The 27,193-nt window shown below is 53.3% G+C and overlaps 1 protein-coding gene across 4 annotated transcripts in view; it reads left to right on the top strand.

The window, feature by feature from the left end:
* SNX29 (sorting nexin 29) overlaps nt 1–27,193 on the top strand; it is a 528,280-nt gene that overhangs the window by 459,753 nt on the left and 41,334 nt on the right. For 2 of the 4 annotated variants that reach the window (XM_072835832.1, XM_072835834.1), the window contains exons 20-21: nt 10,833–10,972; nt 12,210–13,056. In XM_072835832.1, coding sequence (XP_072691933.1) covers nt 10,833–10,972; nt 12,210–12,387 — 318 coding nt within the window. In that variant the 3' untranslated portion in view covers nt 12,388–13,056. Of the gene's footprint in view, nt 1–10,832; nt 10,973–12,209; nt 13,061–27,193 lie in introns of those variants that run through there. The other 2 variants (XM_072835833.1, XM_072835835.1) reach the window with 2 other exon arrangements.

The raw sequence follows: 27,193 nt of genomic DNA on the forward strand, positions 1-27,193 counted from the left end.
AACAGAGACTCAGGAGGGACCTGGCTTTCCCAGCCTCCCAGCCTGGGACCCCTCCCCTATAGCAGAGCACAGGTGGTGTTGGGTGGCCCTAGGCTTGAGGTGGGGAAATTGATCTGTCTGGTGTCCCCTCATAATCGGAGAGGTCTAGACACTTGTTTCTCATGCCCGTTGTCTTGGAGGGTTTGCCAAGCACCTTCCCCTAGAGCTCATTCCAACTACGTGCCATGGGAGGACAGGGATAGGATGGGGATGGGAGGTAGATCGGAGGGGTCTTCTCTGAGAACCAACTGGATCTGCAGGACAAATCCATTCAGAAATGCAGGCTGGAGAAGAGGTAGACCAGAGCTTACCCAAAAGGGAATCCAGAAACCTAGGAGAGTAGAGCCAGGGACACCTCTACGCATGGATACAGTTGCATCTGGTGACATCCCCACCAGGGCCCCAGGAACCTGTTCTTCCAGGTAACCTAGGGTTGGAGCTTTCATTAATGGCCGCTGCCTGGGAGTTGATAACAGGTTACTCTTCTAGGAGTAGATTTGCATATTTACAAGAACTCAGAAACCCCAGCCGAGTGATTGGGGTGTGGCCTCTAGATTGAGCCGTGAGATAGGCCTGGATTCCACTTCCAGACTGCTCACTTACTAGCTCTGTGAGCTCAGGCAAAGTCCTTAGTGTCTCCGTGCCTCAGTTTCCCTAACTGTGAAATAGGAGAGGAGCAGAAAGGACCGTGGAGGGAACAGCATAGGCAGATAAAATGTTCAGCGGACTCTATTTAGCCAGTAAACACTTAGCAAGCACCTGCTAGATGCCAGATACTGTCACCAGGCACCAGGGACATGGATGGTCATCACCATAGAAAAATAAAGGGATAGGGGCAGATAGGCAGAGGGGACCCAGAGTGTTTGTTTTTTGAACAGAAGGGACTTCCGGCAGAGATGGGGACATAGTGAGTGACGTGAGTCAAGCAGGTATCTGGAAGGAGGGTATTCCAGACCGAAGCAGCAAGTGCAAAGGCTCAGAGACAGAAGCAGGCTTGGCACGTCCCAGGAGGTGCACATGGCTCTTAAATAACGAGGAGGACAGTGGAGGACATGGGATGGAAGAGGATGGGAGGAGTCAGGGCAAGGTGGCCTTGGTGCCACACTGAGGACGTGGAGATGGTCTAGATGGAGGGTGTTGGGTGGGGCAGGAAATGCTTCGGGCCCCTTGGAAGCAGCTTGGTAAATGCTGGCTGTGAGCACTCACTTGGGAGCATCTGCCAGGAACCTGCAGATGGAGACGAGAGTGAGCCAAACTGGTCCCTGCCTGGAGAGACTTGTAGCCCAGGGGAGAGTTCCATGTGTGTCATGAAGTGAGGCCACTGGGCGCTTGGGTCTGGGCTCCTGGCTGGAAAGGGAGCCAGCTGTCCTGGGAGGCTTCCAGGAGCCCTTATGTTCAACACCAAAGGCTGAGGACGGAGCTGAGAGCATCTCCCTGGGGATGTGGGCCTGGAGCCCTGCCCAGGTGAGAGGGTGAAGTCCACAGGCCCGAGGCAGCCGGGTGACAACGGCGTTTGCTGCCATGAGAAGAAACTTGAAATTGATCCCGAAGCCCCAGGGGGTTTCTGCCTGGGAAGTGGATGGGAGCAGAGCTTGAAGGTGACCCCTTGCACAGGAGTCCTGAAGATCCCTGTCCAGTCACTGTGACGTTTGTCCTGGAAGGCCGAGAGCGTTTTTACAATGGGTCTATTTCGGATCTGGCCCCTTCTCACCCCATGGGACTAAGAAGTTAACACTCTTGGGGGCAGCATGGCCTGGCCAGGGAGATGAGAGCTCCACAGCCAACCATCCAGGTTCAGATCCTCGCTCTGCCACTTGCTCTTTCTGAGCCAAGCAAGTGGCTTCATCCTTCTGGGCCTGTTTGTCCAGCTGTGAGGTAGGGTGGTAATTCTAGCCCCACCAGAGGCCGCAAGGAGTGATAAATTGACCTGAAGCTGTCGGAGTGGTCCATGTGAGGTGGTGAGCATCACATTGTCCCCTCCCACATCTTCTCTGACCAGGTGTCTGACCCGTGTGTGTGCACCTGCCCTCTCCTCAGCAGCTCCTAGTGACTTCTGGCCTTAACCTGGGACTCTCCCCACAGCCTGGCTCAGCCCCTGCTTCAGTCTATCCACCCCTCCGTCCGGCTCCCTCAGCCCTGCTTGCCACCCGCCCGTGCACTCCATCCCAGTGCCCCCACAATTTCCTGGCAGTCCTACTTGCCGTGCCTTCTCCTTGGACCAAGGCCCGTAGTGCCTCCTGCTTCCCAAACTCTCCTACACCAGCCTGGCTGGAAGGGAACGCCACTTCCACGAGAAGCTCTTCTCATGTTCTGCTGCAGAGTTTTGTTAATGATGCGTCTGCCCATTGTCTACCCCTGGCCCGAGAGTGACTGGCGCTGTGACTTGTCACCTGGGTCCTCAGCATCCCATAAACATTGTTAGAAGAATGGAGAGCTTCTAGATGGCCACCTCTAGGGCAGCCGTCATGGTGCCCTGCTCTGGCACCTGCTCACCACGGGTCCTGGTGCAGCCTGGCGTCCGGGGAGTGAGGATGGCGAAGGGAAGCTGTACCCTGGTGCCTACTGGCTACTTGGCTGCATGAATGACACATGTAACCTATATTATCTTGTGGGCTCCGTGAATGTCAGAGAGGAAGACCATGACCTCCATGGGGTTACACCTGTTTCTTGGCTGGCTCTGTCCTTCCCAGGTGATTACTGACTACTTGCTTGGTGAAGGGTTGAGCTGCTGGAGTGAAGTAATTAGCAGGACTTCTCTTGTCCCTTCAGAAGGACAGTGACTCTGGCTCCTGAACTCGGGGGTGTCTGTAGAGACAGGGTGTGAAATTCTCACCGAGGAGGCCTTTGAGACACATCCTGGCCTTCCTCTCCCTCCCCTCCCCAAACTCTCCAGATACAGCCTTCTCCTTCCCTCTTCCCTTCACATCTGGTGCATTCCAGCTGGTGAGCACTCCGGAGAAAGGCTTGTTAAATGAGACTTGTTTGGACCAGCCAGGTCACTCATCCTGCGGTCTGGCTCTGGTGTGAGCCCCGGGACCCCCCTGCTCACGGCCACTTGGAGCCCGTTCTCAGCCTGAAGATTAGGACTAGTTTCCTTTCTAAGTGCGCACCTTTATTATTTCCCTGAGTTAATCAAATGAAGATGCTTTGTGCAGCTTTGCCAGAATTACCCCATCAGAAGCTTGTACAAGGGGCTTAGCCGCGTTTGGGAAGCGCACAAAGGTCCCTCTCACCTGCCCTACAATTCACTGCTCCCAGATGCCTCCGTGGAGAGCGTTGGCAGCGCAGTCGCGAGGATTTTCTCTCCTGGCCTTGCAATTCGGTTACATAATGTCTCCCTGGAGACTCTGCTCAGGCTTCTCACCCGAGCTGCGAGCTCCGGAGCTCACAGTCTGCAGCGCGGCCAGGAGGGCGGCCCGGCCCGCGCCAGCACCTCCCAGCTGACCCACCCTGGAGGGGGGCGGGCAGGTGTTCGGTACCCCAAGACTAAACAGAGGGACAGTGAGCCCTCCAGAACTCAAGAGTGTCACGGGAGGAATCGCGGACTGTCGCTCTCCGGCTTGAAAATAGCCACTAAGGGGGGCACTTGGTGGGATGAGCACTGGGTGTTATGCTATATGTTGGCAAATTGAACTCCAATTAAAATATATATGTAAAAAAAAAATTTAAAAAAAAAGAGAAAATACCCTTAGCCCTGAAGGGGAGCCTGCCTTCTGGCTGGGGACCCCGCAGGCCCGCCGCTGCCCCCCACCAGCTCCATCCCCGCGTCGGGTCCCTACATCCTGGCTGTTCCCGGACCAGCACCTTCCCCTCCAACGCTCCGAGCAGGGGATGTGGGCACAGGCCCAGGAGGCAGGCGCGGCGCGGGGAGCCCGGGGGCGCTGGTGCCGGCCGAAGCGCTGCTCGCTGAGAACCCAGTGAGGCAGTGCGAGGAGCACTCAGCCCGGGCCACACAGCTAAGGGACCAGCCCCTGTGCGGCTGCTGCGAAGGGCGGTGGGGGCCGCCAGCTTCGGGGGAGCCCCGGCGCCTGGCGGGCCGCGCACGCACCTTTGTCACCAGGCTCCTTGGCCTGACCGCGACGTTCACGGTGACTCCAGCCCAACCGGAAGCTCCAGGAAGTCAGGACCCAGGCCGCGTGGCTCCCAGGGGGCCCCAAGGCTCATCTGTTGAATGAACCAGTAAGTGACCAGATCAGTGAATGAGCAAGCGAATGAGTCCAACCCCTGAAGTCTGGCCGAGAACTCGAGTGCCCTTGCTTCCCCTCGAGGTTGGCAGCCTGGGCCGTGCCACTAGCACCTCTTGGCTGGGTGACTGCAGCGGGCTGTGCCGGGTCTCCCCGCCTCTATGCCTGCCCCCCTCCCTCCTCCAGTCTCGCCTCCGAGGGCACCCCTCCTGAGGGCACCCCTCCCGAGGGGCCTTCCTTCCGCTACCACCCCGGCCAGCCCGGCTCCCTTTGTCCTGTCCAGCCCACGCCACTCCCTCCCATAGTGCTTCCCGCGACATATTCACGTCTCCACTTTCTGTCTCCTTCTCCTACGGCCTCGGAGCTCCTCGAGGACAGGGGCCACCCTGTTACCCCGCGTACATCCATTGAAGAAGTCACACCGCAGAGAGGTTAACTTCCTGCTCAGGTCACGCCCGGTGCAGACGGGGTGGCTTCCTTGCAAGTGGCTCTACCCCGTCCCACGTGGCCTCCACACTCCCAGAGGAGAGGGTTGCAGGCTCTTGGCCTTTTTCTGGCAAGGCCTGGACCTGGTTGCCTCCTCTGGCGTCCACCAGCCTGGCCTGTGGCTCCCGCCTCACCACAGGGATGCTGGGAAGCTTGTCTCCTATGTTCCCAGGGAGAAGAAATGGGGCAGGTGGGACGGGATCCTCAGAATTGGACATAGAAGGGGATCCCGTGGCCGCAGAATCCTCGCGCTGGGCTCCCTGGGCGTCCAATCAATGGTCCAGAATTCTCCAGCCAGTGGACCATGTGTCAGATCAGCTGACTCTGGAGAAGCTGTCTCTCAATGGGGCCTGAGCTGCTCACTGCTCCTGATGAAGCCAGGCCCCTAATGCACTTTATACAGCACCACGATGTTCTTAGGCAGAAAGGAACTGTGGGTTATAGTCCCCTCAGCCACTGCCGGAAAGGTGGCCCCGGGGAGACAGTGTCAGACGTGGCAGGTTGCCATGGGGCCGAGTGTCTGTTCTAGGAAGCGCCGCTCATGGTCTGGTTTACAGCATTCCGTCGTTTTCAGAATTACTCTTTTTGTTTTTGTTTTAAGATTCTTATTTTAAGGAGCAAACATGAGCAAGGAGAAGAGTAGAGGCAGAGGGACAAGCAGACTCCTCACTGAGCATGGAGCCTGGCTCCGTATCATGACCTGAGCCAAAATCAAGAGTTGGCTGCTCAGCCAGCTGACCCACCCAGGTACCCCCTCAGAATTGCTGTTCTTAATGTGATGGCATCTTTATTTTCTTGAGGCTCAAAACAAAATTACCCTCTTCTGGAGGGAAGAAAATACTTGCATCCATACAGCCCTCGTTTCTTTTTCTGAAGCAAGGACTGACCCCCAGCCCTACTGATGGCTCTGGACTCTTAAGTGACATAGCATTGTGATGGGAATGCCATGGGAATGACGGCAGGGCCATGGCTGTGAGGGCTCGGGAGCGGCCCCCAGATGGGTCTGGCAGGTTCTGTGAGCTGGGCTCTCATCCACTGCCACCACTTCTTGTGCCACGATTAGGCTGCGGCCTAGGGGGCCCCACCAGTGAACTCAGAAATACCTCCTGGCCCTGTCAGCGCTGGACCCGACCCTGTGGGCAGGCTCCGACAGGACATCCGTCCCCTTCCAGGCACCCTGTGTGACAAGTAAGGTCTCTGAAGGACCCCGTCTTCGTGCACTTACTACCTGCCTTCTGCTTGCTGCCCGAGGCCATTTGGAGGCCAACCTTCTTTCCTCCATCCCACTCCCCTCACAGGTCTTTGTCCTCTCCCGTTGGACTTTGCCACAGCCTTCCAACCCTTCTGCCTGGTGGCCTGCCTTTCCTCCCCTGAATTCACGCCCCACAATTATGCGTTTTTGCAGTAAGTGTTTATGGGGCTTCTCATCATCTCTAGGCTCTGGTGGTACAGGGGAGAACAAGACAGATAATGTCCCAGCCTCTCTGGGACTTGGAATTGATTAGTGGAGGTGGGGAAGCAAGAGGCACATGATGAGCCAGCAAGACCATTCCAGGCAGCAGTGAGGACCATGAAGAAGAGAGAACAGGGCGATGTTAGCTGGTACATTCTGGAGGGCCTCTCGGAGGTGGAGGCACAAGAGCAGAGACCTCCAGGCCAAGGGAATGGTTTGGGAAAGGCCAGAAGGCCCCAGGAGAGTGTGCGTGTGACATGGGCAGAGAGGGCAGACATGCTGACAGTGTTGGGTGGGTGCTGAGCGGAGGGCAGGGAGGCAGACATTGGCAGGGTGCGCTGTGGCCACAGTGTGCAGGTCCCCGTGAGCCGTGCTAAGGGTTTAGACGTGCGTGTCGGGGGTGGATAGAGTTCCCAGGGAGCCACTGAAGAATTCTGAGCTCGGATGGTGTCGTGACAGAATTTTGAGAGGTCTCTGTGTCCGAGGCTGCCTGCAGCCCACTTCCCCGGGCAGTGGGACCACACATCTCCTGCAGCCCCCGCTGCCGGCTTCCTCCCGTGGTCTGGGAGGCTGGGCAGGACAGACTCCGGCTGCCACTCGTCTTGTCTCGCTCAGGCGGCCGAGCCCAGCTCTCGGGGCCTGCCCTCTGCCTCTGTCCTTTGCGTCTGCTCTTCCCTCACCTCAGCACGTCTGTTCCCTGCCCACGGCCCCTGTGTTTTCTCCCCGAGATGCTGAAGCAGTACTTTCAGGAGCAACTTCCTCTGATTGAAACCCTCTCTCCGTTCCTCATGTGAACTTCCTCCGAGCCTCCCTGAGCACCTGTGGATCACAGCCCCGTAGCACTTGCCCCCCTCCCCGGCCTCGACACTCCCCCCAACACCCCAACCCCCGCCCCCACACCGTCCACATAGAAACACCTTGAGGGAAACATTCTGGTGGAGCGTCCACGAATCATCCTCTATCGCAGCCTGGCAGACGGCATTGGTCACCAAGGGCTTAGCCTGGGTTATCATGAATGAGGTAGGCTCCCTCCTCATCCCCGTTTTACGGATGAGAAGCCTGAGGCTCCCCGTGGTCTAGCCACCTGACAGTAGAGCTGGTAAATGGCAACGCAGGTCGCTCCGCCTGCCTGAGGGAATGTCGTCAGGTGCGATCATCCCACAGTGTGATCTCGGATGGTTTTAAGGGGCCCAAGGAGGCCAGGCAAGGATAGGACCAAGGGGACAGCCTGGGAGGGTGGTGGCACTGTGCTTGTAGCTAATGAGGGCGGGGCTGCACGGTTTTCAAGGGAGGCCAGGAATCTGCATTTTATACACAAATATCCTGGTTTTAGTGTTAGGCCATACAAGCCACTAGCACCTCATGGCAGAAAAGGTAGGACCATCTTCATCAGTAGATGGGAACCCAGCTGATCCCCGACAGGGGAGTCTGTTCCGGACAGCATTGCGTTCAGTCCACTGAAGCCACCAGCTTCCTCCCGGAACGTGCAACAGCCCCCTTTTCAAAAAATTCCAGAAGCAGCAGGCACATTTGAAAACTGAAATGTTTAAACACGGACTGTGTATAACACCAGCAATTCCTGATTCACGTCTTAGAGGTACTAATGGTATTGCAGTTAAACAGGAGAATGTTCTTCATGTTTTAGGAAGCATGCCGAAGCACCCCGCGGTGAAACGTCGTGATGACTATAATTTCCTCTAAAACACCTCAGCAAATGGTAGCAGCAATGAAGCAAATACAGAAAAGGGTTAAGGCTTATTAGATAAAGGGTTATGGGGGTTTGTGATAGGCTTTGCTCTGCTGTTTGCCGTACTTTGAAGTTTCCGTAACAAAGTCAGGATGAAATGACAGACGTAGGGAGCCATGCAGTCTTCCACAGTTCCGAGATCTTGCCTGCCCCGCTGCGATCTGTGCGGGGACTCGGGGTGTCGGTGCCTCCAAACCTGACTGAGACCTGGGAGCGATGTCCCGGGCAGGGGTCTCTTCCCATGGTCAGCGGCTGCTGGAGCTGACCCCCAAGTGGAATTTCTGGTTTGGGGCAGCCTGTGGTGTGGAGGATCGTAGCTCTCTCACCTGTAAGTTGGAGAGCGACTCCTGGATGGAGGGCAGCTCTGACTCTGCCCCGGCTGAAGTCCTGGGACCCTGCTGCCCGCCTCCGCCCGCCTCCGGATGCTGAGCCTGCAGGCCTGGTCCTTCCCGTTCCTGAGCTTCCGATGGGTGGTAAGCAGGTCAGGCGAGGAGAGCGCAGAGCGCAGAGCATGAGTAAAGATTCCACAAATACCTTGGCTTATTCCGAACAAGCTCCGCCAAAACTTGCCCCCCCGTGTCAGCTTCAGATTGCCTCCGCGCTGGGTTTTCTCAGGGGCGGGCCGGCCTTCCAGGCACCAGTCTCTGGAGGGATGAGTCCTTGGAAGGACAGGGGATTCTTCTAGGGTGATGACCCCTCTGCCCCGTCACGGCCGCCCCCGGGACTGGGGTGAGAGCAGGCTCTGAGACCAGTGGAAAGTGTTTTTGACCCCTGGGTGGCATGCTCCCACCACTCCCTGGGATCCTGGTGCCCTCCTGCAGGTGGCCTGAGGAGCCATCTCCCGCCCCTGCTTGTTGCTGCAGAGTGTGCCCAGTATCCCTGCTGCACAGACGGGGAGACCTGCATGCGCCCCTCTGGGGCCCATGGGCTCCTTCGTGGTCTGTCTGCAGCCCCAGGCGGGCCTCGCAGGCTTGTGTGCCGATCCAAACTCAGGCCTCACGAGCTCCATTTGGCACTGACCTGGCACCTTAACCACCTTCCGAAGGACGAACGTCTCACTGCTCGGGGCCACAGGGCAGCAGCTGGTGTTCAGACCAGGGATGCAGTGCAAGCGGCTCCCACTCGTGCCGAGGACCTGATGCTCTCCCCACCCAGTGCCCCCATCCCGGGCTGTGGGAGACCCAAGGCCCCGCCTGGAGCTGGAGCGGCCCATCAGCGTGCAGTGCTCCCACCCTCTGGAGGGAGGGTTGTGATGGGGTGGCTCCCGCAGGGGTGGCTCTGGACAAGAAGACCTTGCTGTGACCCAGAGAGGGCCCGGGGGTGGGGGCTTGCCGCCCCCCCCCCCCCCCAGCTCAGTGACCCTTCCTCCCACCTGGTGCTCCGGGAGGGCTGCCAGATGCAATAAAGGGTGAAATTTGAATTTCAGATAAATGAATAATTTCCTAGTCCAAGTGTATCCCAAATACCGCATGGGAAGGTTTCATTGTGTAGTGCGTAGTCGAATACGGAGACATTATTGACTCATGAATTATTGAATATTGAACTATGAATACTGAGAAATTACACATTGTTTATCTGAAATTCACATATCACCCAGCATCCTGTATTTTTATTTGCTAAATCGGGCGACACTGAAAGAACCTCCCTGCCGTATTCCAGTCCTTGGCTGCTGGGCTTTGTGGGGACTCTTGTCCTGAGCGCAGGGTGGGCTCTGGGTGCAGCGGTGTTCAGCGGACTATCGCTGAGCCCCTCCTGGGGTCGGCTCTGTGCTAGCCCGGGGCAGGGGGGCAGGGAGGAGTGCCCCACTCCCCCTATGGGACCTCGTGCCTGCTCAGGCTCCTCAGACCCCCTCCATGCCGCCACTTGCTCATCTGTCATGTGCTATTAGTCAGAGTCCATCTCCTCTCGTGTTCTTGTGAGGATGGATGACTCCATTCCTCCGCCTGCCCTCTCTCTACTCTTCCCTCACCCAACGTGGTTCTCAGAGTTTCCCATGCCCCCCATCCCCGCCCATGCTGGCCAGGGCCCCCCATGCAGATGTGTGTGAGCACAATCGGCTGCAGGATCTGTGGGGGCCCCTTATTTCAACATGATTAAGGGTGTCGACACGGAGACAGCAGGCCACCACACAGGTCCACATTCTGTGCCCGCCAGGCACCCTTGGGAGGCCTGCACTGCTGCCGAGGGCCAAGCAGACACAGGGGTGGAGCAGTGAGCGAGGGCGGGGGTAAGTGTGAGTGCAGAGGGCCAGAAGCACCGGAGCCCAGAGAGGGTGGAGACCGCATGGACCCGAGGTGCTGTGCCCTCCGTGGGAACCGTGCTGCCCCTGCCGCGGCCGCCTGCTGCCACATATCCTAGTTATTTAAGAGAAGGTGTTATTTGTTTATCAATAAAACCTTTCTTAAATAGTGAGGACTGACTCATATCTTGGAAAATTCCTATGTTAGCAGATTAAGCACCACCTCTGGAAGGTAGCGTTTAGTGTGATTCATAATTAGACACTGAGCTGTGTGGTCACTGGGTTTATTGGTGTGTCCCACGCCGCCTGCAACCTCCACCAGTGACCCAGCAGCGAGCATGTGTGTTCGCTGTTCAATCCCCAGACCCCGTCGCTGCACTTGGCACATTGTAGGTGCTCCATGCAGAATGGCCACAGTGGCTGAGACTTCGTTCATTCGTGGGAAAGCACTGTGGGTGGTTTTAGGGACCCGCTGTGCCCCTCTTAGTAAGAACATCATGAGCATCCTCCCTGCTACTCAGCATGACTGCAACGGAAAGCCTCAGGCACCATTTGCATGTGGTGATCACTCAGTACCCTTTAGCTGTCTGCCTGGCGATGATTGATTGCTGTGTCTTCTGTGGGTGGTTTTGGGTCAGGCGAGGAGTGCACACCTGAGCAGCCCCCGTGTGTCTGTTTCCCCAGGATGCCAAGTTTGTGGAGGAGCGGAGGAAGCAGCTCCAGAACTACCTGCGCAGCGTCATGAACAAGGTCATCCAGGTGGCTCCCGAGTTTGCAGCCAGCCCCAAGAAGGAGACCCTTGTGCAGCTGATGCCCTTCTTTGTGTAAGTACTGCTCACAAGGGCCATCTGCCCCGCACTTCCTCCGTCCCCTCCTCCGAGGTTGGCCCGCAACATGTGTGTGTGTGTGTCCCCGACACGCTGGGGCCCAGGTGTTCCGGAGCTGGAGCCGCGGCACTGCTGACTTCTGAAAAGGGCTTCGAGACCGCAAGTCTGCAGATGAGCGTTGTTGAGCTGAGATTTGCAAATAAGCGCAGGCCCATGAGGTTTTCTACTTCACACCTTCTGATCACAGGAGAGCTTAATATTCCCTGCAGCTCGCAGAATGTTCCAGAAACAAATGGGTCCATCACTGTTGCTTCAGCGGGTAATGGACGCAAGGAAAAATCCTCCGACTCCCGCTGCTCCTGACTGAAGTAACATAAATATGAAAATACTTTAAGTGTGAGCTAACTTAAAATTAGGTATCAATTTCTTACTCTTGAATGTCATAAAAGTGAAAAGAAAATGAAAGGCGTTTGTTGACATGTCAAGCACTTACAAAATCATTACAATTCAAAACTGTCAACACAATGGATGTGGCTGTTTTTCTGAAACTGGAGCTTTGCTCACATTGGCATGCAGCACGTTCTTTCTGTTTGCCACGTGCGGGCGGCGCCTGTGTGTCTCCATGCTGACTCCCTGCCGCCCCTTTCCCGGTCACATTGCCGGGGAACATTTGTGCAGCACCTTGGGGCAGGTGGTCGTCACTTGGTGTCACTACTCGATCACTGATGAGTCTGCTCTGTTCTATATAATCTGTTATTAGCCTGACCCATTTATAGCCTGAAATCGGGACCGAGGTGATGGAGCAGCAGTTGGTTTTTTGTAGAGCTTTCAGATGCTATAGAACATAATTATATCACTTCTAGAACATTACCATCATGTGAAAACACAAGATGTAAACTCTCATATGGCAAACCTGTGGATCCCAAAAAATGGGATTGGGACTCGTTAATTGAGAAGCATTGGTCTGGGTCTGCGTGATGTGTTGGGGCAAAATAGGAGTTTCTTTTCAGTCTAGTTCTCGAAGACGGTACCCTGAGGGTTTGGGGGACTGTCCTCGTTAACAGCGGTGCTCTAGCTTCAGACACGGAGCTTACTCTGCTTGTGTCTGGTTGGGGAGGGTGCCTTTGGGTCACACTTCCCGGGATTTCTGGGTTGAACTTCCAACCAGCCAGCCACTGGCTGGACTGCCCCTCTAACTGCTGCCAGCTTGCGTCTGTTTTTCTGATTGTTTCAGGGCTTTTGTGAGAAGACAAAGTCTGTATTTGGCCTCGGGTAAAAGGCACCTTTTTTCCCAAATGCTCCAGATGGAAAACTGCACTTTTCTTTCATTCCCTTGTGATGCCAGGGCCTCGGCTCCACTGTTCCACAAGTGCTGTAAGAGTTCACGGGGCGGGGGACTTCCCGTTCCCTGAAAGGCAGACCTCTGGCTGTCATGCGTGTTGGAAATTAACCTGTCACTGAGTCCTGTGAGTTTGAGCTAAATTTTCTGATCAAAACCAAGTTAGAGAGTCGGTCCTAAGACCATGAGGCTAAGCAAGGCTGCCTGCCTCTGAGTCTGAGGAGGAAGGACTGCTCACAGGCAGGCTGGTGTCGTTCCCGCTGGGTCCGGGCAGCCCAGGGGTCTCTGGCTGAGTAAACATCGGCCTGCGGGATGGTTGGTGGAAATGGTGCATCCACTGAGCATCTCAGTGTGTGCGGTGAGCTCGGCCAGGCTGGTTGCCATTCATCAGAGCTGAGGGAGAAACCTTTTGTGCCTGATTAGCATGGAGAACGTAGGGTTTGATGCCACAGGCTTAAAAAAAAAATACAAAGAATTTCAATAAGAGTCTGTGGCAGATGACAGACTATTGACACCAGACTTCTGAGTAAGCACTAGTCTAGACCCCGGTTGGGATTAAACCACTCTTCCCCTTGGCTTTCCTCCCAGTCCAAATTATGCTGCTGCCCTGTCCTCTTCTGTCTTTGAGTGAGGTGGGACTCCAGGTTGGAGTTTGCAGATGGTTCATTCTGGGGCCCAGTGTGTCGCTGCTGGTGAATCTCCACGTGGTAATTTCCTAGTTGCGTGTGCCCACAGGAAACAGCGTGCCTGGCCTTCAGCTCAGAAGCTCACCCTGAGAAATTTCTAGTTAAAAAAAAAAAAATCTTTCTCGGCTAAGGAAATAAACTTCACAAAGCATAATTATTCCTATAAACCTTGACAGATTTCCTCAGTTCTTTCATATTTTTTCCTCTTTTTTTTTCCCCCCTCAGTTCTTTCAAATGCTGATTCAGGATTCTAAAAACCCCCTTTAGCTACTGGCCAGGAGTTGGATGTGTTCACTAAGGATGGCACTGCCTGTCCCCTTCCATTTGTTGAGTACTTGCTACAGGCACTGGCTGAGTGTTTCTCCTTCCTGAGAACCTATTAGGTGGAACCTTAGAAAGTTGCCAGTAAAATGGCAATTTCATAAGGTTCTCCTCAAAGCTGCCGAGGAGGGTGAGGCCCAGAGAGGTTACCTGCTGACCCCAGGTTTACCCAGCCAGCACGTGGTGAGCCCAGGCTGTTTGGTACCATATCCCGTGTTTCAGGACAAACCTGCGGCCTATGGATTGAGCCTGCCTCTCTGCCCTGTTTTATTTGACCAGTCCGATGGGGTCTTGTTATTTATTTATCTTAATTGAAGTGATGGCAACATCAAAATATTAGTGTCCAAAAAAAAAAAAATCAAGTATCAGAATGGGTCATGTCCTGTTATAGACTGAACACTGTGTCCTCCCAAAATTTATGTGTGGAAGCCCTGACCCTGATCTGATGGTATTTGGAAATAGGGCTTTGGGGAAGTCATTAGGTCTAGAGGAAGTTACAAGGGTGATGTAATGGGATTAGTGCCCTTATAAGTAGAGGGGAAGAGGCACCAGAGTTCTCCCTCTCTGTCTCTCTGTCACGTGAGGACACAGTGAAACTCAGCCATCTGCAAGCCAAGAAGGGAGCCTTCACCTGGAACCAAATCTGCCAGCACTGTGATCTTGGACTTTTAGCCTCCAGAGCCAGAGTGGGAAATAAATGTCTGTTGCCTAAGCCACCCAGTCACTGGTGTTCTGTGACAGCAGTGGAGGCCCATCCCCTCCCACTCAGCCACACTTGGCTGCCGTCGGACAGCGCTGCCCTGCCCTCACTGGGACCCCCCACTCCTGTCGTCTTCTGGACTCTGAGCGAGCCTTCCCAGCCATTTGCAGTTGGCATCTGGCTCTTTTCTCACACACTCCCCTGCATTACCTGTGTGGCCCCCACTAGGTGCTTGAGTTTGCTGCGTCTCACCCACCGCTCAGACAGCTTCTCCATATAGGGGGGATGGGACACCAGACTCTTCTATGAGCTGACCCACTGTTGAACTTCCTAAAGGTGGTACCTGCCAGCCTGGGGCAGGAGAGGGAAGGTGGGCAGGGGAATCAAAGCAAGTGGGTAGAATTTGCTCATTTTCCTTCATCCATCTTCCTTAAAACCTTGGGGCTTCTGCAGCCTGGAATCCATATCCAACAGGACCTGCTTTTGCATGCACATTTCTGGCTTTTTTCTCTTCAGTGTGTCAGTATTTCACCTGTTTTGCAAGGGGCACCATGACTTCCAGGCATTCTGCACACCTGCACAACCTGAGAGTCGAAGAATCAGCTGATTGAATTCATTCTCCCAATCTCCCCGCCTCCCATTGCCTTCCTTGGTAATGCCCGCAGCCGTCCGAGTTTGACAGCAGGACAGTAGGACGCAGGCCATTTCTTCTCCATTTTGAACTCTGCGCGTCAGGTGGGGACCTTAGTATGTCCCCAAAATTGGGAGCTGATGACGAGTGCTCCCCAACAGCCTCCTCCTTGGGAGCTCAATGTTCGCATCCTCCCAGCATTTCAGGGAAAGGTGGGCGCGAAGACGTGGCGCGGGACAGATGTTAGCAGACCCTGGGGGGTGGGGGTGTCAGGTGCTCTTTTGAAAGTGCGTTAATGAGAGAGGCTTGGCATCTAAGAATTCATTCCGCAGAACTGGACCACAAGTCGGTGAAGGCTTCAATGATTTGTTGTGCTGTCATTTAGCACATTATTAAAATGTTTTCTACACCGTAATTCATCCTTGGGAAATACATCGTGTTCTGCTGTTCTTGAAGGGGAGAGGAAGTTACGGGGGCAGGGGCTGGGGTAATGTAGGTCACAGCACAAATTCCCCATTGAATTTGCAGCAGAAGATGGGGCACTTGGCAGGATGAGCACTGGGTGTTATGCTATATGTTTGCAAATTGAATTCCAATAAAAAAATTTTTAAATAAATAAAATGGAAAGATAAGATACAAAACAAACAAAAAAAGATGTGGTCGATATTGCAACCACCCCTTCACCCCATCTGCTGCTGCATTTACTCTTAAAGCTGCTGGATATATTTTTTGCTGATATTGGAGGTGCCGTGTTCTCCCTGTGGGCAGAGGTTTAGCTCAGGGATGATTTGCCCCCCAGCCTGTGCACCAGGGAGAACCCGCATCCTAAGTTGGAGAACTTCACTTTGCAAAGTTGCCGCTAACAGAAATCACTTAGCTCCTTCCCGGGGACTTTTAACTCACACTGCCTTCGCGGACTAACCCCAACCTTCCAAGCTCAACAGTCTTCAGCGTGGTCCGAGTGCCAGAAAGGAGTACAGACCCTATTCGAGAAATCTCTAACGTGTGGCCAAAACTCAGCAGACTGGCTAGGTGTGGACCAGCACTTTAAAAGTAAAATATAAATGTGGAGTGACCAATGATGAGATGAGCATGCCCCAGCTTGGTGCCTTTCTGACCACCCTGTCTTGCATCTCCCTTCGGCTTGCTTCACTGATGTACATCAGCTACCAGGCCCTCAAGAGCAGGTGAGTTTGAGATCCCTGGTAGCCAAATAGAAAGGATGGGGAATTTGGAATCCGCGATACTCCCCAGCTCTACCACTGGAGGAAGTTGACCCTGGGCAAGGATTTGGCCTCTGTGTCTCGTGTTATAAAGTGTAAAAGGGGAAGAGTAGCAGTACCAGGGCCACTGATCAGTTAGGGTATTAAGTGAGGGCAGGTGAGAGAGCCCAGCACAGTGTCTTCTCTGTGATGGCTGCTGTTAATCATGAGACTTGTGAGAAAGAGGAGAGAATCCTTATTGAAAAACCCCATGGACACTTCTCTTTTGTCTCTTCATTCAGCCAAACATCCATCTGTCCCTACGAGTGTAAAACTAGAGGCCCAGAAAATTTAAGTGATTTGCCCAGAGTTGTCTGAATTATTCCTAAAGCCAGCGTCTCCATCCTCCTTCTCCTGCTGGGGACTCGAGCTCCGGACAGTGACTCCGGGCCTGCCCTGGGGAACCTGCTGATGTGTCGCTCACCCTGGGGAGATGATCCTTAAATGCCATCTAATCACCTCCAGCCCAGCCAAGTGACTTCCGGGGCTGCTGTTAAGAGATGTGGAAGAGGTGCTGGCCCTCCAGATCCTCCAGGAGCTCCGGCCCAAAGAGATGGGAATGGGTCCCTCTGTTTGAAAGTGACAGGGGCACCAGCTAATCTTCTCTACTACTGAGATGGCCTCTCTGTCCTGCAGACATCCCACCACTCAGTAATCGTGTTCCACTTGCCATCTCTTTCTGTTTGTGGGGAGCGGGGAGAGGTCACTTTCACAGGAGAAGGAGAAGAGGGAGCGGGGGAGAGGATGGTATGGCATTAACAGGTTCCAGAAGAAGTGGGAGATGCTGGGATACGTCTAGGACAGACACTCTGCTTGAGTGATGCATAGAACATCCCCCTCAATGAATGCTTGCAGTCAGCAAACATTTTCATCCAGTCACTGAAACAGAGTACCTACTAAGTACTCACTCAGTAAGCACTGGGGTTATAGTAGAGAGCAAAACAGAAGACAGATTAAGAAAATAAAAAGAAAGAAACCTCTGCCTTTATGGAGTAGGTTAAAAAAAAAAAAAAGATAAATATACATGCTGCCAAATAAGATCTTTGAAGAAAGTTAATGCAGAGTCAGAGCTGGAGTCACATGGCGGTGTTTTCCATCAGATGATCAGGACCTCATCAGCTTCTCTGAGGGATGATCTTGCAAACTTCTGGGGGAAGGGTGGCAGTTAGAGGGAAGAGTAAGTGCAAAGGTCCTGGGGCCAGGAAGGAAATCTGGTGTGTCAGATTAAGGCCAGAGTGGCCAGAACAGAGAGTGCAAGGGAGTGAGGCTGGAGAGCTCACCTAGAGCCAGATCATATGAGGCCTGGGAGTGGAAGGGGGCGGGGGAGGGAGGGCATAACAGGGACTTTGGGCTTTATTCTAAAAGAGTTGGGAAGACATTGAATGGTTTGGAGCTGGAGGGTGAATAATGACCCTAGTTTGCATTTTTAAAACTTCACTCCGGATGTGAGATAGAGAGTGAAATTGGAGAGGAGCGGGTGGGGAGGCTTTCAGAGGCTCCAGGTAGGAGTTGGCATCTTGGCCAAGGTGATGAGAAGGGCAGGAGAGGAGTGACTGGCCCCCGATGTGTTTGAGGGCTGGCTGTGGGGCATGAGGGTACTTTATAATATGCCCAGCATCCTGCCAGGCCAGGCAGAGGTGGAGATGCCCCCAAGTCAGTACACATTTATTGACACCGACTCTGTGCAGGCCCCTGGGCTGGTAGAGAGGTTGGCAAGGAGTATTACCCAGATGACTGAGACTTGGACCTGGTCTTGGGGGCCAGCATATGTGTGGAACATGATATTATAAGGCCACATGTCATTCATTCATTCATTCATTCATTCATTCATTCAATAAAGCTTGCTGAGTGCCTCATTATGTGTCACCCTGCTGAGTTTGTATCCCAGCTCTGCAACTGATGGTCTGCATGGCTTGAGCAAGTCACAAGCTCTCCCAGGCCTCAGTGTCTTCACCTGTACAGTGGAGGTGTTAGTGGCATCTACCTCGGGGGGTGGGGCCTGAGGGTTCTGTGAGGGCCTATATGTAGGCCCTTAGAATAGCGCCTCGCCCATAGTAAGCATGTACGGGCGTAACTATTTTTACCAGCAGAAAGGAAGCACGGGGAAGAGAGTCTGGGGAGCAGACGTTTTGGAGGAAGTGATAAACTTAAGGTATTAAAAAAAAAAAAATGAACCCACAGAAAGATAGGAGATTAAGAAGGAAATGTCACTCTACTGAGTATTGTGCCCTCACCACCCCCGACCCCCGTGATCACTGTCAGCTGCTTATGTAATCCTGTAGAAATCATTAATACTTATGTAAGTCAAAGCCAGACTCGACCGTGTTCTGTAGTTTGCCTTTTTCATTGACTAAAGCTGGCTAGTTCCTGGTGAAAGCCACACAGTATCCACTGCAATGTCTGTTTCATAACGTATTCTATCTACCCTTGCTCTCTTGGAACATTTAAGGAGGCTTCCAGATTTTTCTCCGTCAAACAGTGTTGCCAGGAATGTTGCAGTAGGTATACATTTTGACACCTAGGTCCGTAGGATTGATTTTTAGAAGCCCTTCTGGCTCAGAGGGCAGGTGCATTTAAAAATGTTGATAGATGTCACTAAACCCCACCCTCTTATGGCAATTCGATATGCAGAGTTTTGATAGGCAGAAAAGATGTTCTTTTTACTGTAGCCAAAGAACAGGGGGGTGGGCCCCTGTGGTCAGGATGCCCTAGAAAGCAAGGCTGGGACCTGAGGTAGAAGGTCTTGAGGGAGCTTCTGTCCTGTCTCCAAAAGGGATGCCTGTGCTTCTAGAATAACCTAGACACAGGCCATCTGGGCTCGCGGAGCCTTTGGCCCCTTTGGGCTCAGGTCAGCTTTAGGAGGATCATGCTGGCAGCCCTGCGGGTAGTGGGGGCAGTGGAAGCAGGGGAAGAGTGGATCGGTGAGGAATGGCAGGGTGGCTTTCACGGTAACCCAGAGAAACAGTGGCAGCCAGCCTGAACTGGATGATGCCAAGTGTTTCAGGATGAATGTCTGGGCAACTGATGGCCAAGGGGACAGAAGAGAAGCTGGTTTGGGAGCAGACAAGGTGAAAACAAAGCATTAGGTTTAGAAACTGGTCTCCGTTTGGTCCTGAAGGGGAGTTGGGAGCCAGGAAGAGAAAGGGATGAGCGTCTCCAAGGATTGCACTTTCTGAGCTTCACATCAGCTAGAAATTCCTTCCTGGCATTTCTCAGGAAACATATATATTCCAATCTCAAGAAAAATCCGTCAGGAAATCGGGAGAAAGTATTGCAGTTCTCTTCTGGAAATTAAAGTGCGGCAATCAGCATTCGTGGTTTGAAGGAATCCATGCCGGCTGAGGAGGCAAAAGGAAAAGCAGGGAGAGCTGACACGAGGAGGTGGTTAAGGTCGACATTTCTAGGAACCAAGGCGGGAACTGGTAGGAGAGAAGTGGTCACGGTCTAATTAGTCAGGCTTGCTTTTAGCTGCCGCCACACTTTAAGTGTGTGTTCCTGGCTCCGTCTGCTGCAAACAATGAGTCATTTCTGCAAATAAAATAAATACTAATAAGCTTGTGTGCATAGTACTTGATGTGAATGGTATTCCCAGAAGTAAGTTTTGGAAGCACAGTAAGTGATTTCGACCCACACCTCTGTGTGGTGCTGCTGACCTTGGTAGGGACCCGCTGCATTATCACAGGAGCAGCCCCGGGAGTGCGCGCCGGTGTTGGCCAGTGTTGGGGTGCTCACTCGAGGCTGCAGTTCTCCGTAAATATCCCCAAACTCACCGTTTCTTATTTAGGGAAACAAATCTTTTTAGATTTCCACAGTAATAAATAGTACAAAGCACGTTAGGAGTATGGGAAGAACAAGTTGTGATTTGGGAAATTGCCAAGAATGCCCAGGGAATCCTGCTTTTCTGGCTCTCCAACCCCAGCAAGTCCTCTCTTGCAGGAATCAGGGAACGCTCCTTGGGATGCAGTCTGCTGACACACACTTGGCACTGGTGCCCACGGATGTGGGGAAGGATGCACAGCAAAACGGGAGAGCAGAGGAGGGGACCACGAAGGATGAACGAACGTGGGGGACAGGGGCAGGCCCTGCGGAGCCAGCGAAGCAGCAAGAGGGGGAGGCAGGAAACTCGGACAAAGGTGGGGTCAGGGTCGTGAGGATGGGGTGTTTCCCAAAGAAGCCTCCCTCTGCACGCGGGAGCTGCAAAATTAGCACCCCGGCCCAGAGCAGTAAGAATAGCAAGCCGTCCTCTTCGTCGGCTGCCAAGTTGGCGAAGGACCCACGGAGCAGGTGGTGCGGTACAACTGTGGTGGCATCCCCGTCACCCTCATCGGGGAGAGCGCTGTGAACAAGTCATCCAGGGCAGCGACAGGGAACCAGCGCCCTCGCCAGCCCCAGCCCGCCTGTCACGCCTCCGGGTGGGGATGGGACTCAGTTCCACAGCCCTGCTTAGACGTGTGGCACCTCCGACAGGTGGCCTCTCTCTGGGAGCTGGGAGCTGGAACCTGGAACCAGCGGCTGCCTGAGGCTGAGGAGGACCCTTGGCAGCTGTCCTGCCCGAGGGAGAAGCGCTTTACATTTGCAAAGCACTTGACATAGTTCACAGCCTCCGCCTGGAAATTCAGTGCTGCAGCCCCTCTTCTGGAACCATGCCCTTTGCTTCTAGAATAACCTAGACACAGGCCATTTGGGCTCGCGGAGCCTTTGGCCCCTTTCTGATGTGTCCAAACAAAGCCCCAGCGCAGTGGGGGTGAAGCGCTAACGTGTCACCCCAAGTTCACAGGGACCACAACCAGGCTTGTATGGAGGAGAACCTCTCCCACTGCAGCCTTTGTCACTGTTCTTCACCTCCACACCTGACCCCATTATTATTATTGGGGGAAGGGGCAGTGTGCCACCTTGGGAAGTAAATGGCGGGGGGGGGGGTCCCCTCCTGTGATCTCTCAGCATCTTGCTTGTTGATGGCACCTTCCCCTCCATCACAGAGCAGAAGGAACGTCCCCAAGTTTACCCCTCAACTGGGGGATGGTGGCAAACCCAGATGCCCGTAGGCCCAGGCAGGTCATTTAAGTGAGTAACGTGTGTAAGTGTGAGTGGCGATACCAATAGAAACCTAAGAGAAGGGACGACTGTGGCTGCTCTGCATGAAACCCCTTGAGGCAAATTTTACTTGTGAACAAGAGCTGTTTCTTGGACTTAATAAGGGAAAGTACCAGACTTCCTTTTCAACCCTGTGTGAGTAAGGTGTGACCTCAGGGAGGGGTGTGGATCCTAGCTGAGAGGTGGGCAGCTACTCTCCCCAGTAGGTTATTAGTATGCCGATCTGCAGGTGGCCAGATCTTCGAATTCTCCAGATGGTAGAAACCCTTATCTCCTTATAAACTCTGATTTTAAAATTAGCTGTCAACTCACTTGTGTGGGGGGCGGGGTGGGGTGTGCGTGCAGGCCACTATATGTATCAGAAGGCTTCCAGGGCAGACAGGACCTGCATTAGATGCACCTGTTCAGCACATGAAGAAATGCAGGGGGCAGGGGGTAGTAACCCCTTTGATCCCAGGGGACACTGACCACCAGATACTGGCCAGGGCAGCTCTGACCACCAACCAGCCCTCAAGACCGAGCAGCCCCGGGAGTCCTGACGGAGCTTGCCTGAGCACGGGCCCCGACCGGTGATGGGTCATCGGGTCAGTCCAGAGGTGGGAGATGCCTGCTGGGGATCCCAGTGCAGCCCGTCCACCTGCCCTCAGCCTGTGTGGCAGGCCCTGGATCCCCAGAGAGGGCTCTGCAACCAGCCGTCTGTTGGCTCTTGCGGGCCAGCCGCCTGCCCGAGTCCTCCCCACCTTCTCTATGGCAGTTCTTTGTGTGCCTGGAGGCAGCACTTGTTTACCTACAGAAAAGGAGCACAGTCATGCTGGGGCTTGCTTTCTAGATGCTCACCAAGAACTGTGGGACGTTGGAGGGCAGTTGTGTCTATTCTGGGGAATTGGTCACAGGTTATTAGGGTTGAAAAGGAAGTCTGGTACTTTCCCTTATTAAGTCCAAGAAACAGCTCTTGTTCACAAGTAAAATTTGCCTCAAGGGGTTTCAAGCAGAGCAGCCACAGTCGTCCCTTCTCTTATGTTTCTATTGGTATCGCCAGATTTTCCTACTCAGTACCCTGCCCTGCTGAGCCCTGCTGGGTTTCCTTGTGCCCCTAAGGTTCTCAGATGGGGGCTCTGTTGCCTCCCAACCCCAGGGACTGCTGACAGTGAATGAAGACAGCTTTGGGTGTCACAAGGTGGGGGGCATGCTACTAAAATCTAGCCGGGTACAGGTCAAGGGTGTTGCTAAACCTGCTCCCGTGCCCAGGACAGCCGCTCAAAACAGAGTTTTCTGACCCATGGTGGCCGTAGTGCCCACATGGTGAGCCCCTGATCCTGTTGAAGAAGCTGGTCTGTCATCGACTCTTACGAGACTAGCTGTAAATCTCTGTGGCTCCACGGCCAGGAAGAAAGCAGACGTGAGGCCAGGAGCTCTTCTGACATCTCCCCTTTGAGGGTAGCGTTCCTGTCCCTGCCGTCAGACAAGGAATCGGAGCTTCCACCAGTGATGGGACCTGGCTGTAGTCTCGCAACTGGGACGTGAACAGAGTCATGGGCTCTGCAGCCTCTCTTCTTGGTCACCATTATGTCAGAATGGAGCACACGCTAAGAGTGTTCATAACCATCTTCATGACAAGGGGTTTCCAAGTTGCCAGTTATGGGTGCTAGTGTCCCTAGGAAAGGAAGCCTGGGCTCGGTCACCTTGCCTCCCCTCCGGAGGGGGTGCCCCTCCGGTCCCTGGCTTTAAACCTGCCCCTGCTGTGGTCTCATTGCAAGTGTCAGTGATGGGGCCACTGGTTGGTGCTGCCCAAGGTCCTATCCATTTTCCCCTCTTTGGGGTTAACTCCCCAAGTAAATATTGCAGAAAGACCTAGAGATGGGGCCCAGAGGTTAAAGCACGAACGGGGGCTTCAACCCAGGTGACGAAAGCGGTCTTAGCTACCTGCCCACCACACACTTCCTAGCCATCTCCTTCCTCCCTGGTCTGCTCATGGGCAGCGGCCCCTTTTTTTCCTGCACAAATCTAATATACCCAGGATGTTTAAGTGGGAAGGAGAACCTGCGTCGGCCCTGGGAACACTGTCCTTTGAGCACACCATCAGCTGGCTTAGCAAGCATCGCTCAGAAGGTAAAGCAGGTCATGGACTGAGGAAAAAGAACTCCTCATTTTGTTTTTTTGCTTTTTTTTTTGTATATTTTTTTATTGGAGTTCGATTTGCCAACATATAGTATAATACCCAGTGCTCATCCCATCAAGTGAATTCCTCATTTTGATTTCTCTTTTTTACACATGAGAACTTGGTGTGACGGACTTCTGGATGTTTTTCTCACTAGCTCGTTATGGGAAGGCAGGTTGAGAAATTATTAACGCAACAGGAAACAAGCCATTCTGTCAGAGTTTGGGATGCAGATCATTTTAGGACTTTCACATGAAAGGTATGAACAGAGTGGCATTGTCATTAAGAGAAAGGGCTGCAGTCCCACAGGCCTGGGTTCCAAGGCCAGGCCATCTCCCAGTTTGGTGATCTTACATTAGACGTTTTAAGGACTCTGTGCCTTGATTTCCCCATCTGTAAAACGGGACTGATAATAGCCCCTCCCTCGGAAGGCTGGTTCAGAGATTTAACAAAACGGTGCCGAAGCACTGAATGCTGAGTGCATGGTAGGCACTTGGCTGTGGCTGCAGGAAAAATCATCACTGATTCAGCTGTTGGCAGAGTCTAGACAGCTCACGCCTGCGTTCCCTAGAACCAGCACAGACCTTGGAGCTCCAGGGCTTTCAGAGCAACACCCAGCAAGCCCACTCACTGAGGAATTTGGGGAGACATGAATCTTCCTGAGTCTCCCCACCACAGTTACTCTCTTATTTCCAAATTATCAGTAAAGTTGATCCGGGGAGCTGAGGCTCTGTGATCTTAGCACCTCGAAGAGGGCATCCCAGTGGCCAAGCCCAGAATTGCTGAGACCAGGCTGCCAAGTGCCAGATTCCCCAGAACAGCAGACCTTCTCTGCACCCCAGTAGACTATCAGTAGACTATTCTATCTGACAGATGGTCAGATTTCCTTTTAATAGATAAACCCAAGCTCTATTTTGAGTTTCTCATAGGATGAACAATGGCAGTTTGGTACCGAACTGAAAGAGCAAGACCTTGGATCAGTTCACATGTCAGCTGTACTACCTAGCAGGCATGTGACCTTGACCGCTCTGTGCCTCAGTTTCCCTGTCTATAAAACAGGGCCAGTAGCACAGACCTCTTTGGTTTGGCGAGAAGATTAAAGGCAGCGTCACCCAGTAGGAGCTTCTCCAAGGGGTCTTATTTTAGCTCTGGTTGCATTTCACTTAATCCTTTGTTCAGACTCTCACTTAGTCCCAAAATGATTTGAGTTGGCAGCTTAGATAGTATTACAGTTGCTTGTCCTACTTCCTGTCTTTTATTTTTAAACATCGGAGCATCTGAAAATTCAGTGTGGAGCCCGGGAAGCAGATTAGGTTATTTTGGGCACAATAACCTCCATCCTATTTTGGGGTTAGTAAAGAAATAATGGTAATAAAAGTTCTCTGATACTGAGGAGGTGAGACTGCAGCACACAGGAAGTTGGCACTCTGCCGGCCAAGTTGTCTTGTCCCACATAGTGTGATCCATATGCCATCGCTTCGTTCTCAGTGGGCCAGGGCACCCACATGTGGCACTTCCACGCACCCATTAGGCAAGACCCGTGATAACTGGGAATGGTGACCATTGGGTTAGGTATCGGCACCTACCTGCCACGTCAGGACTGTGGGGGTTTACCTGTGGCAGTCAGTGGCCGCGGCGTACTGGGCGATGGGCTGGGAGGCCAGCTTCCACGCTTGGGGATCGGCTTGCTGGCTGCTGCTCCAGGATGGCCTTGCCTGGGAATAGTGGGCCTGCGGGAGCCGGGGAGGTTGCCAGGGTACATGCGGCAGAGCGAGAGCAGGGAAAGCCCAGCCCCGGTGGCACTTTCTGACCTCGACTACATCGTGTTTGCTGACATGCCATCAGCTGCAGCAATCTCCAGGCAGAGGCCCGGGCCAGAGAGGGAGGGCCCCACAAAGTCGCAGCGCAAGGGACAAGGTGCAGAGCGGTGGGCGATAGGGACCATTTCTGCAACTAGCACAGATGAGTAACTTGTTCTAAGTAGGAGGTGGAAGTGTGCGAGCGAGGGTTGGAAGAGTGGGTAGAGGGTGCACAATTGTGAGATTTATAGGGTGAATGAGATTTCAAGAAGGCGGAAGGAGGCCAGTGATTACCTCCCTGGCCGCCCACGAATCAAGAGTGGGACTTACTCCACACTGTGCTCCAGGGAGGGCCGCATTAGCACCTTTGATGTACTGCCCTGAGTCCTGTTTGCCTTGCCTTTGCAAAATATCTCTTTTTTTAAATCGGCATACAGTAAAAGTAGCTTTTTTTTTTTTTTGTCTGGAGTGGAGGTCTGTGCATCTTAATGCATGTATAGGTTTGAGCGACCGGCAGCATCCCATTCAGGATACAGACAGTTGCGTCACCCCAAAACTCTCCCTCGTGCTGTGCCTCTGTGGTCGCACTCTCCCTGGCCCTAAGCCCTGCCAACCACCCATCATCTCTCCTCTGTCACTATGGCTTTGTCTTTTCAAGAACATCACCTCCATGGACTCACACAGTAACCTCTGGAGACTGGCTGCTTTCACTCATCGCCATCCCTTTGAGATGCACGCAGGTTAGGCGTGCCAGGGGCCTGGTCCTTTTGTGCTGAGGAGTATTCCGTTACGTGGAAATGCCACACAGTATGCATTCACTAGACTCGTGTTGCTTCCAGGTGTTGACAGTTTCCAGCTAATACAAACATTAGTGTGCTTTTTACATGGACTACAGTTTCCATTTCTTTAGGGCAAATACCCAAGAGTGGGATGGCGAGCTCCTATGTAAGTGTAAGAAAGTGGCAGCCGGTCCCCGGGCGGCTGAGGGCTTCAGGTGCTGCGCATGTGGGGGCACCCCTCCCATCCCGGTGTTCTAGCTTGGCCGTCCTGGTCCTGAAGGACGTGTGGTAGGTCTCCCGTGGCCCTAGATGCCATTTCCCTACCGCCTGCTGATAGTGAGCACCTTTTCATGTGCTAATTTGGCTTCCATATCTTTTCTCTGGGGAAGGTCTCTTCAAGTTTTGTGCCCATTTTTAAAAAATTGTGGGGTTTTTTTCTGTTGAGTTTTGACGGTTCTTTATATATTCTGTGTGTAAACCCTTTGTCACATAGGTAATTTGCACATAATTCCTCCCAGCCTGTAGCTTGTCTTTTCATATTTCTTAACAGTATCTGGTGGGCAACAAAACGTTTTGATTTTGATGAAATCCAGTTTCTTGGTTTTTTTCCATTATGCTCTTGGTGCCCTAAGAACTCTTTGTCTAAACCAGGGTCACAAAGATATTTCTCTCAGGTTTCCTTCTAAAAATTTTACGATCTTACGGTTAGATCTGTGGTTCATTTTGAGTAAACTTTTGTGTAAGGAGTAAAGGTGTCAAAGGTAACAGACTCCCGTGTTCAGAGCCAAGGGGAGGGGACACAGAGAGGAAAGAAGCACTGAGGGTCTGGCCTGCTGTCTCGGGACCACAGCTCTTCTGATGCGAGAGGAAGATTTCCCCCTGTGCCCGTTTCCTGTGTCCACTGAAACCAATCAACACAAACTCTGGAGTTGTTTCTCTTACCGTCCTGGAGGTCAGGAGTCCAAGGTCAGTCTCATGAGACTGAAGTCAAGGTGTCGGCAGGGCTGGCTCCTCCCCAGGGCTCCAGGCCAGAATCTCTTTCATCACCCCTTCCAGCTTCTAGAGCTGTCACATTGGGGCCCCTTGTGTCACGGTGACGCCCACTTCTATCTGTCCTGTGACTCCACCCTCCTGCCTCCCTCTCACGGAGACCTTGTGACCACCGTGGACCCATCCAGAAAATCTGGGACCATCTCCTCATCTTGAATCTTTAAATTAATTACATCTACAAAGTTCCTCTTAAGAATAACTGGGATTAGGACACGGGCATCTTTGGGGAGCGATTGTTCCTCCCACCACACCCTCTCAGAGTGCTGGGTGCTTGAGGATGGCTGCAGACTGAGGCACGAGAGACCCGAGAAGAAAAAGAGAGAGACCTGGGCTCCCCTTCCCCACCACTGCGCCCAGGATTCAGTGCCACTGTCCTGCTCTTTGAATGGACTGGAGCCC

The sequence above is a fragment of the Canis lupus genome, chromosome 8 (genome assembly GCF_048164855.1).
Source record: "Canis lupus baileyi chromosome 8, mCanLup2.hap1, whole genome shotgun sequence".
NCBI lineage: Eukaryota > Metazoa > Chordata > Mammalia > Carnivora > Canidae > Canis > Canis lupus.